The following is a 25,711-nucleotide window of genomic DNA, read 5'->3' on the forward strand; positions in this document are numbered from 1 at the left end:
CTATATTTAGATTTGTGTTTGAAAGAATATTTCCAGTGTTAATGTAGAGGACAATAATAATGATAACATCAACTACCAGGTAGCTACTACTTTCTGAGCTCTTGCTACATGAGAGACAGGCTACTTAGTGCTTCCTGTGGATAATCTCATTTAATCCTTACAACAATCCTGAGTTTGGTACTCTTTTTACAGATTAAAGAAAAAATTAGACACAAAGACAGTGACATGCTTAATAAGAGGTTCTGGACCATGAAGCCCATGCTGATTTCCTAACAATCAGCTTCCATTTCTTTTTGAGGAAGATTAGCCCTGAGCTAACATCTGCCGCCAATTCTCTTTTTGCTGAGGAAGACTGGCCCTGAGCTAACATCCATGCCCATCTTCCTCTACTTTTTTATATGTGGGATGCCTACCACAGCATGGCATGCCAAGCAGTGCCATGTCCGCACCCGGGATCTGAACCAGTGAACCCCGGGCCGCCAAAGCAGAATGTGCACACTTAATCACTGAGCCACTGGCATGACCCCCATATTTCTTAATATTATTAATTTATAAATTATGGACAGTCCATATTTATATTACCTTTTTGAGGAAATGATCTATAAAAAGATAGTAGATACATAAAATTATGTAGTTTCTCAATAAACTCACTTTCTTCTAACATGAAATGGTGACAATATTGATGGGCCTCCCAAAGAGGCTTTACAGTATTCTATCATAATGAATGGCAAACTGCATTAGTGGAGCCGATCAATTACATTTCATTTTGTTTTGGCACTCATACTTTTGCAACAGGTTCTTAACATTTGAGTAGTAGAACTGCAGGGATAACAAACTGTGACTAATTGAAGAATGATCATTGACTTCTGGTAATTTGTCTGATAGAGTTAAACAGAAACCCAATTCTGGCATTTAAGAAAAAGTCAAATCTAAACAGATTAGAAGAAATCAAATAATACTGGTTTGGCAGGAAAGAATATTTAAACCTAGGAAGAAAGTGTTTTTTAAAGTGTCTAATTTTATAATATCCCTCATACTGAAATTTCAGAATATTACATATATATCATATACCCATATACACATAAAGTCCCAAAATATAAATTAGAACAGACATGCTGCATTCCATCTACTCAAATCTCACTCTTCGAGGCCCAGATTTTCTAGACATTGTTCCCTGATTTTCTTACTCCAAAGAAATGACTTCTTCCTTGGAACTCCCACAGCATTTTATTTATAACCCTACTATGACACATTTTATCTCACGTTATAATTATTAATATACACATTATTCTCTCCTTTTAAACTATAAGCTTATCGAAGACAAGATTACCGTCTGATGTCTTCGCATCTCTCTCAAAATTTTTACCACTACTATGTAACTGATCAATAAACATTTTTGATAGAAGAAAAATAGTACAGTTCTATTTCTTGACCTGGCGGTGGTTAAACCGTAATTATTCAGCATATAGTACGTTTAGGATTTAAGTTCTTTTCTCAAATTATATTTTACAGTAAGAAAGTTTAAAAAGAAAAACTTAAGGAAAACAGGACATGAGAGATGATTAATTTTATGTCAACTTGGCTAGGCCATGGTACCTAGTTGTTGGTCAAACACAAGTCTAGTCTAGATGTTGCTGTGAAGGTATTTTTTAGATGTGATTACTATTTAAATCAGGAGACTCTGAGTAAAGTACATTACTCTCCACAATGTGGGGGGGCCTCATCCATCAGTTGAAGGCCTGAGGAGAAAAGATTTAGGTCCCCAAGGAAGGAAGGAATTCTATCTCCAGACACTTTCTGACTTACACTACAACATCAACTCTCCCTAGGAACTCCTGCAGATTTCAGACTTGCCAATCCCCACAATCGTGTGAGCCAATTTCTTAAAATCAATCTTTCTCTCTTTTGTATGTACATACACATGATTATGTTTCTCTGAGAGCCTTAATACACCATGATTATATACTGAACTTCTGAAAATTTCTATGTATAATAAATCCTACATTAAAAAAGAAAAAGAAACAGTACATACATGATAACACCAAATTTAACATTTGTGCATACTCAAAATGTCTCTAGGATCAAAACAAATAATTGTCTTAAAATTTTTATTTAAGGAATAGAATCATGATAGCTAAGACTATGAAACTAACACTTTGGAATTATTACTCTCACTGCAAAAAAAACCCCCAAATCCTCAAAACACACACACACACACACACACACACACACTCTCACTCTCTCTCAACAGGTAACTAATAAATGATGTCTAAGATTAACCTGAAATACTCCTCAGGTCCAATGGTTACTCAGAATTTGCCTCCTCTTCCTCTCAAGTGTTGCATTTCAGTTCTAATTGTATGATCAAACCAACTAACTGAGCTCGAGACAAAAAAAGTTACCCAGCTGACAAAGTCAGAGGTTGCAAGAAAATGCTTTTCAAGTACAAGTAATGCAAGAAACGACAAGTGAAGTGAAGGAGAGGTTTCAAAGCTTGAAAGACAGTCATCAATACTGACAGATTACTGTAATTCTGGCTGCCAGCATGATCGATTTGGGCAGCATATGACAATCAATATTGTCCTCATTTAGTGAACAACATTAGATTCATAGTTACAGAAGATGTTCCTAGGATAAAATTTAAACTGTATTTAATGATCATAAATAGCACAATTTATGCTGTGGAATCTCAGTGGGCACTTTTATTGGGCATGAAATAACTGGCACAGCAGTACAATTATCCAAATATAATTGAGTTTATTATATATTCTTTTACTCCTTCACTTTCTCTTATGAGGACTGAAGGAGTAACTCTGGTGATTTTCAAAGCCTGCTTCTATCTCAATTTCTGTTAAGTTTTATTGATCTGTTTTAGAAAGTATGATTTTTTTCCTTAATGGGAACTTATCTGGATTTGTCAAAAACATACATTTAAAAATTTACTGTATTTCTGAAATGTGTATTTGTTAATTAAAAGACATTTATATTTCGGTATCTTAAAATAAAGACCCATAGTTGAAATTTATTATATAAACTTTCATTTAAAAATCAAGTACTCCAGCTGGATGAAGTCATTTTCCTTAACATTTAGAATTAATATAGAACTTTGTGAAGGATGACCATATGTTCTTCAGATTAGCAAAGGCTAGGAGTCTCTCTACTACATACTTAATTAGCACAGGACAATAATTTTCCTATAGCTTCTAAATTCAAGCTTCCAAGTCAAGAAAACATTTGTTTGATCTGTCTAGTTTAATGTTTTTACTCTGAGTGTTCCAGAAGTAGCTTTGCTGATAGAAATTACTCATACTTTCTGCATAAACAAAGTGTTCATGTTTACTGTTTTCATCTGAAACTCTTTTACTATCTTAGAATTTTCTCGAATGTGGTATCTATTAATGTCTCAGCAAGATTAACTGTTAAGAACTTCACAAAGCAGGCCTGAAAATCCAATCCAATCAATTAACCTACCAACCAACCAAACAAAAACCCAATTAGGCAATTCTTTGGTGTTGGTAGAGTTGTTTTATATTGACTGCAATCTTTACAGATAACAGAGTTAATCATTACACAAAATAATGTACCTTATTTCACTTACTAAGCACTTCCAAATTCACTAATCTCATTTAATCTTCACAACAATTCCGAGATGGGTGTTAGAATCTTTTTAACAGATTAAGAAAGTGAAGTTTAGAAGTTTAGAGATTCTGTGACTTGACTGCAGAGCCTGAGTTAAAAGTCAATGTTTTCTAACCGCAAATTCAGCTTAGACCTCTAGTATAACATGTAAGTCTGAAATAATTCTCAAGCGTATGAACCTTAGGCAGGAAAAAGAAATTAAGCCATATCTCCAATACTTTTAGTCTTGCATTTTTAACTACATTGTTGGTAAGGTGTGCATCCCAAATGTTCTTTGTACCTTGTTGTTGTACAGGTCAGAAATATTGTTTGGGCCAGAAACAGTTTGTGTTAGCTTGATAAACTGAGTTCTTGTTTTATGACATGAGAGGAAAACAGATTTTTGTATTACAATCTAATCTTTCACCACTTTCCCAAAAGGTTTAAGGCATTCTTTCAACTGGGTCTTAAGTAAAACGGTGGAGGACACCATCCTCAGATGAACATCAGGATCAGGTGACTGTAAAGAGGAAAAGGTCAGAGAGGACACCTCAGCAGAGCTGACACGTGGATGAGATTAGTCTTTGGGTAATAATCTGTATGTTCCTTGTAAGATTAGCTACCTTTCTAGAGATATTCAGGAAATAATAAATTGAATCCTTACATTTGACAACAACGATCACTTCAAATCTGAGTTTTCAACTTAAAGTGACGATATAACTGCTATAAATAAGAAATGTTATATAAATGTTATTAAGCTTAATCTATGTAACATGCCATGATCCACCTAAAATTCCATTTCACAGCATCAGAATACATAAGAATCAGATTGCCTAAGTCAATTTTCATCAAAAGAAGAAAATGTATGTGGCAGACTTACAATAAATCCATTTCATGTGGAACAGAACATAGGATATTTAAAAAAGCCTTCCCTGTAAAGTTTAACATCTACAATTTACTATGTAAAAGAAACATAACTGAATTTTTTTAATTGTATAGAAAAAGCATATGGAAACCCAAATCTATTTTAGAAAGGACTATCGGAAACAATTTAAAATCTATTTTAGAAAGGACTATCGGAAACAATTTAAAATCTATTTTAGAAAGGACTATCGGAAACAATTTAAAATTTAAAGCTATGTGCACATTGTGTCCCAGGCACTGTTCTAAGAGCTTTACACATACTTACTCATTCAGTTCTCATAACACCATAAGCTACATGTTATTACCACGCTCACTTTATAAATAAGGAAACTGAGGCTCAGAGAGGTTAAATAACTTCCCCAAGGCTAGACAGCTAAGGAAGTGGTGGCCATCATTTGAGTCCAGGCAATTTGGCTCCAGAAGCCATGTTCTTAAACACTTCATGTTCTCTTATACTTCCAGGTCTCTGTTTATGTTGTCCCCCTGCTTGGAATGCTCTTCTTAATCTCATCCACCCGATTAACTCTTATGCATCCTTCAAGATTGGTCCAATCCTCACATTTCTCAGAAATATTTCCTAAGAGCACCATCCCTTCCAGCTGAGAGGCCCCTTGTTATTATATTTCCAGAACACTATGTGCATAACTCTATTACAGCACATATAGCGAAAATAGTAGATTTCCTCAACTAGACTGAGTAGTTTCTGATGACTATTTTGGTTATCTCTGCACATCCAGAGTAGCAGAGTTCCTAGCACATAATGGGGCTCTAATTAATTAACCAAAAGATAAGTAGTGATTAAAAGTGTATTAAAAAATACATCATTCAGGGAGCCGACCCCGTGGCCGAGTGGTTAAGTTTGTGCACTCCACTTCAGCGGCCCAGGGTTTCACCAGTTTGGGTCCTGGGCGTGGACATGGCACTGCTCATTAGGCCACACTGAGGCAGCGTCCCACATGCCACAACTAGAAGGACCCACAACTAGAATATACAACTATGTACTGGGGGGCTTTGGGGAGAAGAAAAAAAAAGATAAAAAGGAGAAAATTAAAAAAAATAAAATCATTCAAGTATCATAACTGCTCAAACCCTGGGAGGAACTCCATCATCTATACATCAATAAACAGAAACTCAAAGGTCTTAACAACACATAACAAATATTTACCTTGGAAAGTAGACAGATATGAGAGTAGAAACCATACTATTAAAAAGGATACAAGTTTTGATAGAGTGGAATCAGCGATTTCAGAGCACGGCTTGCATTTATAGCTGTTGCTCGAACCATAATGGGTAGGACCTTTCCATTCACAATAGCACCATCAAAAAGTGGACCAAAGAAGGGAACCTGATTGAGAAATTAGAACATAATTTTATACTCAGACTGGGGAAAGGCTGTAAATAAGAACAACAAAGACACTGTTTGCATAGAGAAGTGTTTCTGCTTCCTGTTTAGTTTTTCCTTCAGTAGAAATAACTATTCAAATTCAATTCTTTTCCACTATAGGTCATTCACACTAGGACAGTAAACAAACAAAAAATGCCAAAGGTCTACAGGGTTTCCATTCAAAAGAACTATGTGTTTCATGTAACTGACTAAATAATTTATACTCCTTGTCAATTTTCAAATTTTTGTAGCCTCAATTGTACATAAAAATCCAACACTAGAAATAAATTCCATTTCCTCCATTGAGTAAACACAGGAAAGATATACATTCTTGTAGGTAGCAAGTTAGTTTTTCATTATTTCTGTGTGAAACCAGCTTTAGTACATAACCTAAAACATTTTTATTACACGGTTTATTAGAAAAAAATCTATGTTTTGAAAATTACCATTTTTACCAGATGACTGACAGTTTCAAAAGTTATTCTATTTGAACATGGTTGGTACAAATGGCAGCTAAAGAGAAGGACATGAGCTGTGGATAATACAGTAAACATTTTAGGCTTTGTGGCCACATTGTCTCTGCTGTATTTTCTTCTGTGATGTTTTTACAGAAGAAAACCCATTAAAAATGTAAAAAACATTCTTAGCTTGCGGGCTGTACAAAAATAGGAAGTGAGCTATAGTTTGCTGGCCTCCGGTTTAGATGAACGCTAAAAACACCTGGCCAGAGGCTTAAATTCACACATTGGAAACTTATTCCAATTCAAGAAGAAATACGGAAGATTCATGATGAACTATCAAAAGGTAGGTTTTTTATAAACTACAAGTATTCAATTTAAAAAAAAGTAAGAGGGGCTGGCCCCGTGGCCGAGTGGTTAAGTTCGTGCGCTCTGCTGCAGCGGCCCAGGGTTTCGCCGGTTTGGATCCTGGGCGCGGACATGGCACTGCTCGTCAGGCCACGTTGAGGCGGTGTCCCACATGCCACAACTAGAAGGACCTGCAACTAAGATATACAACTATGTGCTGGGGGGATTTGGGGAGATAAAGCAGGGAAAAAAAAAAAAAAAAGACTGGCAACAGTTGTTAGCTCAGGTGCCAAGCTTTAAAAAAAAAAAGTAAGAAAGACAGCAAAATACTACAATTTTTATTATTTTGAAAGAAAATACTTCTGCAAGTGTGTTTCAACCGTATGGTATAGGACATCCAAGTAGAATTACTTGGCTTTTTTCTTTTTTACTTTGTAGAACTCTCATTTATTAAGTGACATGACTAAACAATTATGCCGTCTTGGTAAGATGCATCAACTAAAAATACAGGAATCAGACGTTGCTCTTCTAAAGGGAATGATTACTTCTCATGTATCTTTTAGGAAACTGCAATCATCCTCTTAACAAAAGGTAGGTCCTTCTGTGAGCTTAGTATAAAGCAACTTCCACTCTGGCACTATATAGCCTTTTCCCATTTGAACACAGTTTCTTGCTATTTTTCCTGTTTTAGCTCCTTCTGAACTAGACTTAGACAACTCACATAGCTACCAGAGTCTGTGTCTCATTTCCCTTCATTTTCACAACTTGATGCCTAGTCTAATCCTTTTGAAAGGAGGAATGAAACTCACAACCCATATAGAACTCAAAATATATTATTAAAATGTAAGACGATGAGTTCTTACCTCTGGTTTTTTCATTATCTGGATACTGAACATGTGATTTTTCATTGGATATATTACAATAAGGACATCACCAAATTCTGTAGGAATAATTCCTCTTCTGTAGTCTCTAGTATGCTCTGACCAAACAATGTGTACTTCATCATTTCCTAAATGTCTCAACTGGAAAACCAAGAAAAGAGTTCATGGCGCTTTAGAAAAGCCCTGGGAGTATAGTCATATAGCTACTGACAACATACTAGAAAAAGGTTAAAAGGTAGAGAAATAAAAAACCATATTTTAAATATTTCATTTGATCATGTCTCACAACGTGAAATACAAACACTCAAAAGCTTTAGGAGACACTGCAGAAAACCAGATAATTTTCAACTGTCTACGGTCAATGGGAAACAGAGAAGTCAGACAAAAAAGATTCACACACAGCCTGAGTATTCTTAACTAGCAACTGCACCAATTCTCCACTATGAAACCTTTTAAAAGATTGTTTTTAAAAAGTGCCTGATTTAAGACTCTTTTTTTCTGACCACTCTCTGGAAGTGCTAATGAGCAGAGAAGGAGCCTTTGGAGACAACAGGAAGAGAAGTAAAAGAAAGAGATATTTCATAAATTGGGTAATCACCTATTGACTAAGAGAAAAGTTGATTATATTTGGTTTAACAAATTTATTTCCAGGTTTTCTTTGCCCGTGAAATTCTTCCAAATAGACTTTTTGAGATTTGTTAGACTCTCAGGATGTTATTAAATACTTGTGGTGCTTACAAAGGTGTTTCTGGCAATCAGAGAGGGTTAACATTATGATGACTAAAATTATAAAAAAGCAAAGCAACCAAAAACTGGATTTCTAATAAGTTTGTTAGAAAAGTGAACCTAATACCCACTTGTCTTGAATTTTCTTTATCGATTCTCGCATAAACATGTATTTCAACATAAAATGTGGTTGTCTGACTGCATTTAGTGCTCCTGCCACTGCAGATATTCGACTCCATTTTTGGTGCGCATCTCCCACGGGCTTTTTGATTACTTTCAGGTAAGTGGACACATCGTAGGTGGAAAAGTTTGGAAGAGAAAACTAGTCTAAGTGTCATCAATATTTTTAGTATGAGCTAATATACAGACAACTTCTATTTTTGAAATGTGCAATTTATTTGGGCTTAAAGACCACATGGCAGGAAAAAAGTTAAGTGTGTGATTTAAAGAAGAAAGGAGTGAAGTTCACTTAATGAAAGGCTCTCTTCCGTTACCCTTTAGCCCTGAAGTTCTTAACCTGGGTTCAAGGGGTTTGTGCATATTTGAAAATTATTTGTAAAATTTTATTTGTGTATTTTTCTGAGGAGAGAGTCTATCAAACAGAAAAAAAAATACAAAAAAACTCCAAATACAAGAAAAGCCAAGAATCAGTGTTCTAATGGGTCTTAAAGTCCCCAAAACCAATCTATCTAGAAAATCCTAATCACTATGAATGTCATTAAGTATTTGAGAATACAAGGTAAATCCCTGAACTTTAAAATTTGTATTCCTAAGCGAGCAATGCCTTCTCAGACACTTTGATAGATTATAAGGTGGAGGTAGCTATTACTCTAAAGATAGTGCCGAGCTACATCTATAGACCGGAATCTATTATTTTAGAAATATAGTATAAAGGTTTATATTTTCTTTTAAGGAAGACTTTTTTTTTAGGTTTCAGTGGATTAAATAATTCTTTTTGGAAACCATAAATGTGCTTACTGCTCTAAATACATGATGGTAGGCCTCAAACATCAAAATATTGTTTAAGTTTTAATTTTCATTATTTATACCACACATACACACCTTGAATGATATAAATGCAGGACTTGGGCTCTGTGACATTTTTAAAAACCAAAAAAGATTACACAACTTAGAAAAGCCATGGCTCTATAATTTCATTTTTTAATCAAAATACTTTAAAAATATCCTTCCTATACAGCCATCCCCATGTGTCAGCTTCTCTAATAGGTTTATGTTAACTGAATACAAAAGAAATGTGAAATAAATTTAACCAGGAGGGATGATCCAATCTAATTTTGATACATTAATGTCATATGCTGTACATGTTACAATAGCAGCCAGATCTAATACTAAGCTCCAGGCTATACTGAGATTTCCAAATGGCAGATTGTTCTAAGTGATATCAAGTATAATTGAAGTAATAAACGATAGTAAAAGCTGAGCACACTGTCAGGAAGAATTTAAGTATTTACTTTTTAAAATTAAATGAGTTAGGTTAGGAAAGACAAGACAACTGAAATAATGCAGGTCTCAATTTACAGAAAATTCCTTTTATTTATCTGCTACATTAACCCTTGAACTCTTGCCAAAGCTATCTATAATTTCTAGTGCCCACTTATCTAAAGAAACGAGAGAAAAGGGCAACTGTAGTTTTATCTTTTAACCAAAGCTTGTCTTCAAATATCTACCACAGAGTATTAAAAGTCTGTTATAGAAGTTTAAGGGAAAAGAATAATACATTTTTACCAAGATGTTGTAATGAAGATATTTGTGTAACCATATGTATAACAAAGTCATTCTAAACATGTTCAAGTGTTTTAAGGGAAAAGCTTCAAGATCATCCTTTATCATTGATATTCAAATGCTAAAAAAAGTAATGTTTTATGCTGTCAAGGTGAGGTATGTTTTTATATCTTTCTGTTTTAAAAATCTGCTATATAATAATTAAACACAAATTGAGAAATTGCTAATCATTGCTATGTATCTTAGGAATCTTTGAAAGACTAATGAAAAAACGCATTTTGAGTGGTTAAAGATTCAAAAGGGTGCTTGATATATTTGACATAAATACTTTATATACTGTTTTATATTTATCTATTCCTTCTCTCTCATAGACTTACAAGATTGTGTCCTATGCATACTCAGTGGGTTTTTCTATACTCTGAAAACTCTCAAAGGAGTTCCTACCTACATGTTTTTATACCCTGATTCCAATCCCTTCTGAAATAGAGTATAAGCCTGTACACAGGATAGGTCTGTTAAAATGACTGGCAACCAAATTCCTCTTCCAAATTCACTTCAACTGCTGCTACAGTCATTTTGAGATTCAAGGTCTATAACATAAGCTGCAATTACCATCATCAATTTATGAAGATAAAACAGTTAAATGAAATTATTCAGCATGTGTAAAATTGAAGTCCTCAATATATTACCGAGTATTAGCACTAGGAGAGACGTCAAAGCTCGAATTTCCCACCCAATACAGGAACTCTCACTGCAATATCCCTGACAAGTAGTCCTGCCTCTGCTTGAATACTTCTAAGGTTGAGAAGCTTACAAATTCACAAATCAGCCTATTCATTTTTAAAGAGCTACAATCATTAGAACATTCTTTATACTAAGCTAAAATCTGCTTTCCTGAAGCTAGTTTTCCCAAAGTGAGCCTTACCAAACAAATCCAATCTATATCCTATATACTATCTTTTCAGATATTTGAAGACCGGTCTAATACACATCTCAACTTTTCTTTTCCAGGTTAAAAGTGTCCTTAGTTCCACTTACGGTTTACAAACCTATTCATCATTCTGGATTATTACCTAAGTTTATTGATGTTTCTATTAAATTGTGCACAGCATGAATATATGTTCTAACAAATACAACCAGCATGAATATAAGTTCCAACTACTACCACCAGCCCACAGTGGGGCTACTATTTCCTTTGTTCTGTTCACTAAATTAGTTTCTGCATTTTTACAACGCAGCCTCAAATGAAGTTGTAGTCAGTCATAGTAAACTGGATGCCAGAACTAAAAAGAAGATTTCATATTCTTCTTAAATTTTATCTTGCCAGGTTCAGTTTATCTCTAAGCCTAACAAGGTCTTTTGTTAGCCTGATCCTGCTATTAATGTATTGGCTCTCTCTTTCCCAGATTTGGGTTAATGTTAAATTCAAATTCTTGTGTTTTCATTTAGATTTTAGATAAAAATGTCAAATGAGACAGTTCAGGTAAGAGACTTAACAGCAAGTCATTATAGATGTTCCTCCTGGTTAAAAAAATATCCAACATTTATTTATTTATTTTTATTTTAAATTTTTTTTGAAAAAGATTAGCCCTCAGCTAACATCTGCTGCCAATCCTCCTCTTTTTGCTGAGAAAGACTGGCCCTGAGCTCACATCCGTGTCCATCTTCCTCTACTTTATATGTGGGACTCCTACCACAGCATGGCTTGCCAAGCGGTGCCATGTCTGCACCTGGGATTTGAACCGGTGAACCCTGGGCCGCCAAAGCTGAATGTGCGCACTTTACCGCTGTGCAACCGGGCTGGCCCTCCAACACTTATTAAATGCTTATTATTCTAAGTGCTTTGTGAAAATTTATTTAATTTTCAAAACAATGCTACAAGGTAAGTATAATTATTATTACCCCTATTTTTACAGGTGAGGAATTAAAGCTTAAAAAGATAAAGTAACTTGCCTAAGGTCACATAACTAGTAAGTGGCAGAGCCAGAATTTAAACTCAGGCAGGCTGGTTCCAGAAACCATACTTTAACCACCTCCCTATATTGCCTCTCATTAAATTTATATCTCTAGATATAATTATATAACCAGTCATGAATATACTTACTGAACTATTATTAAGATCACATTTCTTCAACTTGTCCACAACAAACGACTTAGTTAAATGCTTTATACTGTCTAAATGGCCTTCTCTGATCTAGTAATCCTATTAAAAAAAATTAAGTTACTTTGATATGATTTTGTTATGGTGAACTCATGGTGGTTCCTGGTGATCACTACTTCATTACTTAAGTGCTCACATACCATCTGTTTAATAATCCTGTTTTGCCAGGCACTGACATGGAGCTCATGAATGTTAGTAATTTTTGTAGGTGGTGGCCTGTTCCATGTCCTTTTACGAAAATCAGATGTTTGCCATCTTATGGCAGTATTCTCATGTTCCACAACTATCAGCAGAGATACCAGAGTCAATTCTACATTTCCGCAGTGTCACAATATTATTCATCTGCAGCTGGAGAATTCACAGAAAGTAACTATACCTTCTCTTTCACAAAATCAGCTTACCCTCTGACTTCCCTATTTCTGTCAAAAACATCTGACAACTAATTATAATTACTTAGGGTCAAACCTGAAAGTCTTCAATTCCTCTGTTTTCCTCACTGTATCTCTAACAAGCACTTCGTTTTTTTTTCTAAAAAAAAGGGTTAAGGGCCTGCCGGGTGGCACAGTGGTTAAGTTTGCACATTCTGCTCCGGCGCCCTGGGGTTTGCTGGTTCGGATCCCGGGTGGGGACATGGCACCGCTTGGCAAGCCACGCTGTGGTAGGTGTCCCACATATAAAAACTAGAGGAAGATGGGCACGGGTGTTAGCTCGGGGCCAGTCTTCCTCAGCAAAAAAGAGGAGGACTGGCAGATGTTAGCTCAGGGCTGATCTTCCTCAAAAGAGAAAAAAAAGGGTTATATTTCTTTTTTGTACTTTCCTTCCTGCTGTCCTAGGTCAGATGCTAGTCATCCTGCACACCTGGACTAGTTCATGAGTTCTTAAAAGGCCCTGTCTCCTCTTTCCTATCCACCTTCTTTAACACATTAGCAAATACTGAGAGCTGACTAAATGCACTGTGCCAGCTATTGCAGATATAATGGTGAGGAAAAACAGACAGTCTCTGCTGTCACAAAGCTTCAGTCCAGTGGAAGAGACAGAGTAAAATAACTAAGCAATAAATGAATAAGTAACAATACAGATCATGATTGAAATATTCATCTCTGAATGCAAATAACAAAGAAAACTGGTCTATAATGGCACTTGAAGAATGCATACAAGTTATTTAGGTTAGGCTGTCCCTTCAGGAAGTAGTGGTATACATGTAGAAACTGAATCTGAGTAACACTCACTGCCCAAGCCCTCATTCTTTCCCCCATCTTCCAGACACCCACATGTAGCAAAACATACACTACCACATACTCCTCCATCATGTGAAAAAACATACTTTCACACATGTTCTTATAGTCACAAATATTTTCATATATTCACTTGCTGTCTGGATCATTCACTTTTAGTAATTAAGAAAAGCTTCTTGAAGCAATAAACATAGCAACTGGTATACAATACCTTAGCAGAGTGGGCATTCAATAAATACTGCTGACTATTAAAAAGATAGTATCACAGTGCTTATCTTGGCAATTTTTTTCTATCATTACGTAGTGCACAGAATAAAAATAGAATTATCTGCAATTACGGCATTTATTTAATATGCCACTTTGAAGGTGAGAAGTGCTCTAAAGAAAATGAAACAGGGTGACGTGATACTGTTTCTGTGTGGAGGGGGCTTCTTTAGCTAGGATGGTCTGGGGAGGTGCCTCTGAGGAACTGGCATGCGAGTCTGAGAAAGAACAACGAGAATGAGAAAGCCTGATGGTGCGGAGAAGGAGCCTTTCAAATGGAAGGAACAGTATGTGCAGAGCCCCTGAGATGGGAATGAGCTTGACATGGTGGCAGGTTAGAATGACAGCCAGTGAGGCCAGATTGTGGTAAATGAAAAGGAAAGTGACAGGAGATGAGAACAGAGAGGTAGGCAGGCAGGTGGCTAAATCACAGAGGCACTGAAGGCCACAGTGAAGAATTAGTGTTTTCTTCTACAGGCAATAAGAAGCCACTGTTATACCATCCAAATTATACCATTCACAGTGATGAGATGAATTGACTCTGAACCATTTATATTTCCTGGTTGCCTATCCTCTGTTTTTGTCATCAGGAGTATGTTTACAGAAATTAGGGTTAAGGGTAGGGTCTCTGATATTAAAATAGTATTATTTTACAGAAGGCTGTTATATTTGGGACTGAAGCCATGAGTATAATTCTATAGCATTTATTAGCTATTATATTAGCTAGACTTTTACTAAAATAATAAAAATTTAGTTATTCCTTAAATTTGTTTTTGATTCATTTTCCAGACTATATTTAGCATGTAATTTTTTTGAAAGTAACATACGCTTTAATTTTATTTCTAGATAAAATAAAGAAAAAGAGATTCAAAATTAAAATCAGATCAAGCAGATCTATAAAGCTCATTTATTTGCAAAACTATTGTGACCAAATTTCAAAACAGAAAATGAACTGCTGTCCATTACACTAACAGTATTTCAGAGGAAACTGACTTAAATAAAGTGCTTCTTTACACTTTTTTGGGGGGTCCAGGAAATGAAAGATAGACTAGAGAGTCCAACTAAGTACGTTACAATTATCTCAACTTGATCTTCTTCAAACTCCTGAAAGGATGATTCAGCTACCTATGAAGCAGAGTATCAGCAAGTGGCTAGACCAAGGAGACAGAGGAAATGAGACAAGCTCCTGCGAACACTTTATACCAATGCTTGCAGCACTTTTGATTTTTAGGGGTGAATAAACTCAGTTAAGTGGAAATTATTTTTAACCATTCTCCATCAATCTTCCTCAGGTAGAGACAATTTACAGAACAGATGGCTTGACTGGGGTTATATCAGGATTTTTGATATGGTAGTATATTTCTAAGAGACTACTTTGTTAGACTGAATGTTTAGTTAATTTGTTCAAAAAGTATAATCTACATTGTAAAAATTCTGTTGATATCGTCTTGAGCCTTCAAAAAGCTTTTCTTCATAAGAAATGAAATGCTACACTTAAACAGGTTCAAGGATATTTACCTCATTCTGAGAAAATAAAATGCTTAAAAATAATTTACAAAATCACCCCATATTTTAAATAAAAAGTGAGAACTAAAATTAGTTTCTATAAAATAGATGTAAATGATTTTCTCCTATCAAGCTTAAAACAAAGAACCAGAGTCATAAATAATTCTAGCTTGCCAGAGGCACAGCTATTTCTTTATACTGACTGTCAACTATCTAATTTAATTAGAGGTATTAAACTCCATGCTGAGGTCAAGGAGCCTTACTTCCTCCAATATTACACTTCAACCAGTGCTCATTAATGTGTCTACTGAATGGATTAACACACCTAAAGATATATGTACAAAGGAAAGGGGGACAACCTAATGATATCCAATTGTTCATTTGTAATAGGACACATGTTCTAGGCCTCAACTTATTACCACTAATGTGGAATTTATTAAATTCAGGAGAAAAAATACCAATACAGAAAGTGATTTTTTATTAAGGAGAACTGGTATAAGACAACTGGTTTCTAAGATTAAGTTTAAACATTTAACCTTTTATTAAAAAGAAATTGATACTATAATAGAGCTAAAATATAAGCCTGTTACTTAGAAAAATGTTACATGCTAGGACTCTGAAGACAGATTGAGGGCAAGAGTCATACTAAACCGGGAAAAGGAAAACTCAGTATACAGAGAAACAAACGTTAAGTTTTTTTGATATCTATGAAAAGAAGGTTTAGAACAGCTATAATGAATTATGAGGCCAGGTAAATATTTCCTTTCCACTGAATTACAGGAAATGTTGCCTTAATTTAGTCCCAACCTTGATAGATTACCTTGTACTTAAACAGATTTAAATTACTGCTTGAGAACATAAGAGAACTATACCTTCCCAAATGATACTGCTTTATTACACAGTTTACAATTTTGAAGGTTTCACTTTTATATGTAGGTACCATACATGTGAAAGCAGTGACATTTTGAAATTTTCCCACTAAAACAAACAAGCCTTTAAAATTGCTTTATTTAAGTAAAAAAAGCCTATCTAGCCAGGGTAATTTTTTTCAATAAAATGGGTACAATTATTTTAACAACTAAGATAATACATAAGCTTGCATTAAAAAAGTTATAATATTTCTGTCATCTCAATATTAAAGAATTAGAATATCACACCATGTAATTGCCTGTGTTCTTTCTCCTTACTAAATAATGGGAAAAAATACTAGCACTTTTCCACTTGGTAAGCTATCAAATAATTTTAATTTGGAATTAATTAGCTTAAAGGAAAAAATTAAATTAACACTTTTTCTAGGATGTGATGTCAGCAAAATGGTGGACTAGGGAAGTTCCAAACTCTTGTTCCTCCACAGAAACAGTGAAAAAACATAATCTTATACGTAGAAAACTGTGATTCCACAAAAAAACTGTTAGAGCTAATACATGAATTCAGCAAAGTTGCGTGACACAAAATCAACACACAAAAATCAGTTGCATTTCTTTACACTAACAATGAATAATTCAGAAAGAAAATTACAAAAAATTCCATTTACAATTGTGTCAAAAAGAATAAAATACTTATGGATACGTTTAATCAAGGAGGAGAAAGACTCATAGACTGAAAACTACAAAACATCGTTAAAAGAAATTAAAGACTATGTAAGCATATGATATCCCATGTCCATGGACTGGAAGTCTTAATATTGTTAAGATGACAACAGTACCCAAAGTGATCCAAAGAGTCAACACAATCCCTATCAAAACCCCAACAAAGTTTCTTGCAGAAATAGAAAAACCCATCCTAAAATTCATATGGAGTCTCAGAGAGCTTGAATAGCAAAAACAATCTTGAGAAAGAAAAACAAAGTTGTAGAACTCACATTACTTAATTTTAAAACTTACTACAAAGCTACAGCAATTAAACTATTCAATTAAAGCAAAAGGACAGACATTTAGACCAATGCAATACAACAGAAAGCCCAGAAGAAAGTCTTTGCATATATGGCCAATTGATTTTTTCACAGGTGCCAAGATCATTCAATGGGGGAAAGTGCAGTCTTTTCAACAAGTGATGCCAGGAAAACTGGACAGCCACATGCAAAAGAATGAAGTTGGACCTTTACCTCATACTACATACAAAAATTAACTAAAAATGGATCAAAAACCTAAATGTAAAAGCTAAAACTATAAAACTCTTAGAAGAAAACATACAGGAAAATTTTCATGACATTGGATTTGACAATGGTTTCTTGAATTGACATCAAAAGCAGAGGCAACAAGGAAAAAAATAAATTGGATTCCATCAAAATTAAAACTTCAGTGTATCAAAGGACACCATCAAAGAGTGAAAAGAATGGGAGAAAATATTTGCAAGTAATATATCTGATAAAGGCTTAACATCTAGAATATATAAAGAACTCCTACAACATAAAAACAAAAATACAAATAACCTAATTCAAAAATGGGTAAAAGACGTGAATAGACATTTCTCCAAAGAAGATAACAAATGGCCAATATGCACATAGAAAGATGCACATAACCAGTCATTAGGGAAATGCAAATCAAAACCACAATGAAATACCACTTTGCATCTATTAGGATAGCTAAAATTTTTTTTAAAAATTGAAAATAACGAGTGTTGATGAGGATGTGGAAAAACTGGAATGCTTGTCCATTGCTGGTGGGAATGTAAAATGGCACAATCACTGTGGAAAACAGTTCCTCAGAAAGCTAAATGTACAATTTCTGTATTACTCAGCAATTCCACTCCTAGGTATACCCTAAAAGAACCAAACCAAAAATAGGGATTCAAATACTTACACAACGTTCACGGCAACATTATTCACAATAGCCAAAAAGCGGAAATAACAGTGTCCATCAATAGATGAATGGATAAAAGAAATGTGGTGTATACATATAATGGAATATTATTCAGCCATAAAAAGGAATGAAATTCTGATACATACTACAACATGGATGAATCTTGAAAACACTAAGCTAAGTGAAATAAGACAGACACAAAAAGACAAATACTGCATGATTCCACTTATCTGAGGTGCCTAGAAATGGAATCATACAGTACTCACTTCAAATTCATAGAGACAGAAAGTAGATCAGAGGTTACCAGGGGCTGGGTGGAAGGGGGAATGGAGAGTCACTGTTAACAGGTACAGAGTTTCTGTTTGAAAGGATAAAGTTCTGGGTCTTCCAGTTTCCAGTCTGGCATGTAAGGAGCTTAGAAGTCACCACTCTGTCCTAACAACAAGTAAAAAGGTAAACAAACTGAAAAATCAACTACTCTTCTTAGGTCAGATAAATGAGGTTACAGGGCAAACCGCTGCCACCAAAATTAGGCAGACAGGCAAATACAGAGAATAATAACTTAACGGAGGAGAAACCTCTGTAGGAACCAGTGCCAGGGTAGGAAAACCTGAACTGTAACTGAGAAATTTCTGGAGACCCAGTGTGGACAAGTCTGAGAGACTGAAGAAGCATCAGAACCAGAGTCAGATATGGCAGAGATGTTGGAATTACAACTATGATTAATATGCTAAGAGCTCTAACAGAAAAACTAGACAATATGCAAGAACAGATGGATAATGTAAGATGGAAATTCTCAAAAAGAATAAAAAAGAAATGCTATAAATGGAAAACAATGTAACTGAAATGAAGAATATCCTTGATGGGCTCATTAATAAACTGGACATGACTGAAGAATCTCTGGGCTTAAAAACATAACAACAGAAACTTCTAAAACTGAAAAGCAAAGAGAAAAAAAAAGACCAAAAAAAAAAAAAAAAAAAACCAGAACAAAATATCCAAGAACTGTGGGACAACTACCAAAAGTTTAACACACATATAAGAGGGAGAACAAAGAGAGAAAGAAACAGAAGCAATATTTGAAGCAGTAATGACTGAGAATTGCCCCCAAATTAATGTCAGGTACCAAACCACAGATCCAGGAAGCTCAGAGAACACTAAGCAGGATAAATGCCCAGAAAACTACACCTAGGCACATCATGTTCGAACTTCATAAAATCACAGATAAGAAAAATCTTAAGAGAAGACAGAGGGAAAAAACCATTTTATTTATAGAGGAGCAAAGATAAAAATTACATCTGACTTCTCAGAAACTATGCAAGCAAGAAGAGAGTGGGGTGAAATATTTAAAGTGCTGAGAGAAAAAACTACCAACCTAGAACTCTGTACCCTGCAAAATTATCCTTCAAAAGTATAGGAGAATAAAGACTGTCTCAGACAAACAAAAATTGAGGGCATATGTTGCCAGTAGACCTGCCTTACATAAAATGTTAAAAAGTTCTTCAAGAGAAAAGTAAAATGATATAGGTTAGAAATTCAGATCTATATAAAGAAAGGAAGTGAGAATCAATAATTGCAACAATGCATTTGATTATGTATGCTTATGTATAAGTGAAATGAATGACAGCAATCATACAAGGGATAGGAGGGAAGAACTGTGCATACTGTGTTATTATAAGGTACTTGCAGTACCCATGAAGCAGTATAGTGTTATTTGAAAGCAGAAGTGGATTAGTTGTAAATGTATAGTACAAACTCTAGGGTGATGACTAAAAAAAGTTAAAAAAGAAAGGAAGTATAATTGATATGTTAAGAAAGGAGAGAAAATGAAATCATATAAAATGCTCAATTATCGGGGCCGGCCCCATGGCCAAATGGTTAAGTTTCAGCGCACTGCTTTGGCAGCCCAGGGTTTCACTGGTTTGGATCCTGGGCGTGGACATGGCACCACTCATCAGGCCATGCTGAGGTGGCATCCCACACAGCACAACCAGAAGCACTTACAACTAGAATACACAAGTATGTGCTGGGGGGCTTTGGGGAGAAGGAGAAGGAGGAGAAGAAGAAAAAAAGAAGGAGGGGGAGGAGGAGGAGAGGAGGAGGAGAGGAGGAGGAGAGGAGGAGGAGAGGAGGAAAGGAGGAGGAGGAGGAGGAAGAAGAAGAGGAAGAAGAAGAAGAAGAAAAAGATTGGCAACAGATGTTAGCTCAGGTGCCAGTCTTTAAAAAAAAAAAAAAGCTCAATTATAAACACAAAAGGCAGAAAAAGTGAAAAATAGAACAAAGAACAAGGATAAAAAATAGAAAACAGTAACAAATACAGCAGATATTAATTCAATGATATCAAAGACCACTATAAACATCAATTAAAAGACTGAGACTGTCAGAATGGATCAAAAAAACAAGACCCAAGTACACGTTGTTTACAAGAAACCCACTTTAAATATAAAGACAGCTACAGATTAAAAGTTAAGGGATGGAGAAAGATATACAAAAGACAGTGGGAGTAGCTATATTAATTTTAGACAGAGAAGACTTCAGAGCAAGGAAAGTTTCAGGGATAAAGAGGGGCATTACTTAAAGATAAAGGGGTCAGTATTCAAGAAGACGTAACCAATCCTTAATGAGCATGTGCCTAACAACAGAGTGTCAAAATACATAAGGCAAAAACTCAGAGAACTCCAAGGAAAAATACAAGAACCCACTGTTATGGTTGGAGACTTTAGCACGTCTCTATTAGAAATGGAGAGATCCAGCAGCCAGAAAATTGCTAAGAATATAGTTAAACTCAAAAGCTCCATCAATCAACTGGATGTAACCAACATTTGCAGACTACTTCAATAGCAGATTACACATTTTTATCCCACTCACATGGAACATTCACCAGAAAGACTACATTTGGGCCATAAAACACAGCTTAACAAATTTAAAAGAATGGAAATTACACAATGTCTGCTTTCAGACCACACGGAATTAAACTAGAAATCAATAACAAAAAGATTGCTGGAAAACCTCAAAATACTTGGAGATTAAACAATACACTTCTAAATAACATACAGATCAAAGAATTCTCAGAAAAATATTTTGAACTAAATGAAAAAGTTCTAGAAATGGATACTTGTGATGGTTGTACAACACTGTAAATGAACTTTATGCCAATTAACTGTACATTTAAAAATGGTTAAAATGGTAAGTTTTATGTTATTTTACCACAATAAAAAAACTCTGTATTTATAGATGAAACAAACTATTAGTGTTCAAGGTTTAATCTCTCAAAATTCTCTAATAAACCTAGTACTTAAAAATTTCACTATTTAAGGGTATAGTTTGAATTAGAACTCAATCATTTAATAATTCTTAGTGTTATCATCTCCAAAATTAATTTTGTTATGATAATGGATTGTTAAATATCCATTTCAGATTCTTCTTAATTAAGGACAAACCCTTAATTTTGTTTTGAAGGAAATAAGAAATCTTACTTATTTGACATTTCTACAAAGGTCGCAGGAATAAAATTTCAAGTACTATATAATTACCAAATTTAATACAGTGAAGTGAAAATATCCTGACAATTTTCTTTTAAAAAAAAGCATTTCAATAAAAAATGATGCACTTTGTTCTGTTCTTACGTTTGCAATCTACGATACTATTAATTTTATACTCTGCTCTAGGATTTAAAAGTTGTATCCATGGAGCCACGAAAATGATAAACATGAGTCACTGCCAAGTTCTTAAAGATTAAAATTATTTATCTTTTTGCACTATATTCATAATTGTCTCTAATTTGGGTATGGCTTATTTTCATACAATTTAAAATGAGATGATGGAAGAAAGTGCTTAATTGAAGTTTTAACGACATTTTACTCCAATCTAACTCTTCACCATCTTCTTGTCAGTATTCACGGCTCATTTTGTACTTTTAAAAACTACATGCCAAGAAATTTTATAGCAAACCTGTTACTGAATTTACTTTCCTACATTTATCAATTACCCCCACCTTTACTTCTCATTCAGTCTAACTAGCATCTATATATTAGTTTTACTAACCATATTCATCTTAATAGGTAGTTTGCAACAGTATTCTAAAATGTAAACAAAAGACATCAGGGTATTAAATTAATCTTATAAAATATTTGAGACGAGTTTTGAAGTTCCTTTTTAAAACAGTGTGAGAATAACACTGATATCATAGCTTGTCAATGAAGCGTGAAGAGCTTTGATATCAGGCAACAGCCTATCAAGTCAAATGACCTATGATATTAAGTTGGTTACATTCACCAGCAGTTTTGAATAAACTGAGGAGGAGGAAGAGGAAGATGAGGAGAAGGAGAAGGTAAAGAAAAGAAGAGTTGGCCAAGATTTTACTCTTAAAGATGTTTCGCCCTAACAAAACCATACCACGGTGCTCTGAGGTATCTCTGTGGTCACCAGAGCAGTTTTTGAATGCTGGCGCCAGCTAGAGCAAAATGGTGGTGTAGATTTTAAAAGATGTGGGCCATCAAAACTGTTCCACTATATCTCTCATAAATTCTAAGGTAGCAAACTTTAATTAAGGCTTATTTTATCTGCTATATTAGTTTTAGTGAAAATTTACAATATAGCATGTGATATTTTAAGTGCTTTATAATAATTTACATTTCTTTTTCCTCTCCCTCAACCAATATAAACATTATATCTATCCATGTGTGAAGGGGCTTGAAATATAATTTCACCAATTTGAAAATACGCAGAAGTTTTTCAATTTATCACATCCCTGTTTTCTTGAAGACAAATCCTTTGTTAAGACTATAACCTTCAATTGTATCATTAAGGAAAACAGTTTGCTCTACAACAATCCTGTTTCTGAAGACAGTATTGGGTGAAGAGCACTCAGAAATAGTGCTTGATGATTTAGATTACTGCCTTATATATGTATTAATTTTCTTAATGACTAGGATTTCAAAATTCTGAGAACTTTTTTTCTCAGCACTTACTTTTTTGGTCAGAGAGTCATCAGAATCAGAAGGCATTCTTGTCGATACATGAAATACTACTTCTACTGTAGAGGTAGCAAAATATGGCGTGGTCAGTCCAGTGCTTTTGTTTTTTTGTAGTCCTCCCATGAAACCACAATGGTTTGTAAGATTTACCTAGAAGCAATGAAGAGTCACATAATACTGATCAACTAAACAAAACTCAAAAATTCACTACTGAAAAAGATTCAAATTTCTCACTTTGCAAAAACATGGGGAAAAAGTGTCTTGCATGTTATCAACCAATACTTGAGCCAGAATTATTAGTTAGAGCTGCTCTGTTCACACTGGTATTGTTTCTTAAGTATTTGAGGATCTCTAATTAGTAGGAGTTAATTAGGAAAGAAATCAACTGCTGTGCAGTATGCATCTTTTGTTAGGCTACTAGGTGCTAACGATAAATTATAAAGGCTGTGGGGAGACAACAACACCAGAGAGTAAAAACCAAGTGGCAAAAATCAAGACTGGAAATGATTTGGGGAAGAGTTAAAACAGTAGTGTTACTTTGATAAAATGATTAATTAGGTATGTCATACATTTACTCATCAAAACTGGTTTCCTAATTATTGGCACCTATCACAGCCCAGAACAAAAATATAAAAATGCAGAACTTAACTACACTTTGAATGCATTGAAAAATACAAACTAATCTGTGCAAAGATTTTTAAATATTTTTTTCCTGATTATAAATATAATACATGCTAATATCAGGGTCATTGCATTGGATGATATTTCCTGGACTTGTGCAATACACAGAAGCCACCAACTTGTGTTCATCATAGAAAATTAAAGAAATACTGGAAAGAAAAAAAGAAACAAAATTTAAATATTGTTTGTACCTCTCCACTCGGAGAAACTACTTATGCATATGCTTTTAAATAATAAAATCTGAATATCTGATAAAGTAGAAAATTATAGAAACAAAGCTCTGTACCAGGTAAGCTGAACATATCTCAGCTGTCAATATCAGTTACCACTGGCTAAACATATGAGTAACAAATTAGTTTTTATGCCATTACCACAAGATTGCCTCAATCACTTATAATATTTTTAAATTTATTTTTCTGACTCAGTAATACATTAACATAAGTAAAAATTCAAAAGATATACCAAAATTCTTCCTTCCATATCTCTCGTCTCCAGCTACTCAGTTCCCCTCCCAGAAAGGAATTTCTTAAGTATCAATCCAAAAATGTTCTCTGTACATACAATTAAATTTTTATATATGTGTGTATACACACACACAAAATGCATATACAATGTTCTCCATCTTGCTTTTTTGCACTGAAAATACCTTTAAAAATACTCCTATTGGTAAGTAAAGAGCTTCTTCATTGTTTTTGTTTTCATGGATTCACAGAAGTCCATTTTCCTGATATACAATAATTTAACTAGTCCCCTACTTAAAGGATATTTCGGCTGTTTCCAATCTTTTGCTATTACAGTCAGTGCTGCAGTGAATAACACTGAACACATGTCATGCTGCATTTGTGAAAGCAGATCTGTAGGACAAAATAGTCAAAAGAGGAACTGTAAGACAAAGGCCATACGCACTTCTAATTTTTTTTTTTTTAAAGATTTTATTTTTTCCCTTTTTCTCCCCAAAGCCCCCCAGTACATAGTTGTATATTCTTCGTTGTGGGTCCTTCTAGCCGTGGTATGTGGGACGCTGCCTCAGCATGGTTTGATGAGCAGTGCCATGTCCACGCCCAGGATTCGAACCAACGAAACACTGGGCCACCTGCAGCAGAGCGCGCGAACTTAACCACTTGGCCACGGGGCCAGCCCCCGCACTTCTAATTTTGAAACCCACCACCAAACTGCTCCCCGTGGACGGCACCAACAGTGTATGGAGTGCCTGTTTCCCTCATACCCTCTCAAATAGAGTATCAAACTTTATGAACTTTGCTAATCTGAAAGGTGAAAAATGCTATCTTGGTGTAGATTTTTTGTTGTTTTGTTTTAGTGAGAAAGTTATTTATTTTCAAGTCAATTCTCTGTGTAAAGGAGAAAGTCTCAGTTTAGTGTTCCTTTGCTATAAACACTTCTGTAACACTTACTGATCTCCCTTTGTTTGTTTTGTTTTTTGGTGAGGAAAACTCACCCTGAACTAACATCTGTGCCAATCTTCCACTATTTTCTACGTGGGATGCCTCCACAGAGAGGCGGATGAGTGGAGTAGGTCCACGCCCAGGATCCAAACCCATGAACCCGGGCTGCCAAAGGAGAAAGCGTGGAACTTGAACCACTCGGCCACGGGGCTGCCCCGATCTCTATTTTTTTTAATTAAACTTTTTATTTAAAGATAATTGTAGATTCACACGAAATTTTAAGAAATAATAAAAAGAGATTCTATGTACTCCTTACCCAGATTCTCCCAATGCAAAACATATTATAAACATTAAAAACAAAAATATTGCAAAATATATTACAACCAGGATACCGACACTGACATGGGTAAGAGACAGATATTTTCATTACCACAAGGATCCCCCATGTTGCCCTGTTACACGAACCACACCCACTTCCTTCCTACTCCATCCCCTCCTTAACCCCTGGCAATAACTAATCTGTTCTTCACTACCAAAAATGTCATTTTGAATATGTTATACAAACGGAATTACACAGTATGTAACCTTTCCAAGTGTTTGGA

The 25,711-nt window shown here is 34.8% G+C and overlaps 1 protein-coding gene across 8 annotated transcripts in view; it reads right to left on the minus strand.

The window, feature by feature from the left end:
* The window catches only part of RALGAPA1 (Ral GTPase activating protein catalytic subunit alpha 1), a 223,950-nt gene that overhangs the window by 23,225 nt on the left and 175,014 nt on the right, over positions 1-25,711 (minus strand). For all 8 annotated transcript variants that reach the window (XR_011501562.1, XM_044765509.2, XM_070504251.1 and 5 more), the window contains 3 exons: positions 23,020-23,175; positions 7,596-7,754; positions 5,760-5,887 (listed from right to left, as the gene is read on the minus strand). Coding sequence is in view for 7 of the 8 variants with exons in the window: in XM_044765509.2 (XP_044621444.2) it covers positions 5,760-5,887; positions 7,596-7,754; positions 23,020-23,175 (443 nt within the window). In the remaining variant the exon portion in view is untranslated. The remainder of the gene's footprint in view (positions 1-5,759; positions 5,888-7,595; positions 7,755-23,019; positions 23,176-25,711) is intronic.

This window comes from Equus asinus, chromosome 2 (genome assembly GCF_041296235.1).
Source record: "Equus asinus isolate D_3611 breed Donkey chromosome 2, EquAss-T2T_v2, whole genome shotgun sequence".
Classification (NCBI taxonomy): domain Eukaryota; kingdom Metazoa; phylum Chordata; class Mammalia; order Perissodactyla; family Equidae; genus Equus; species Equus asinus.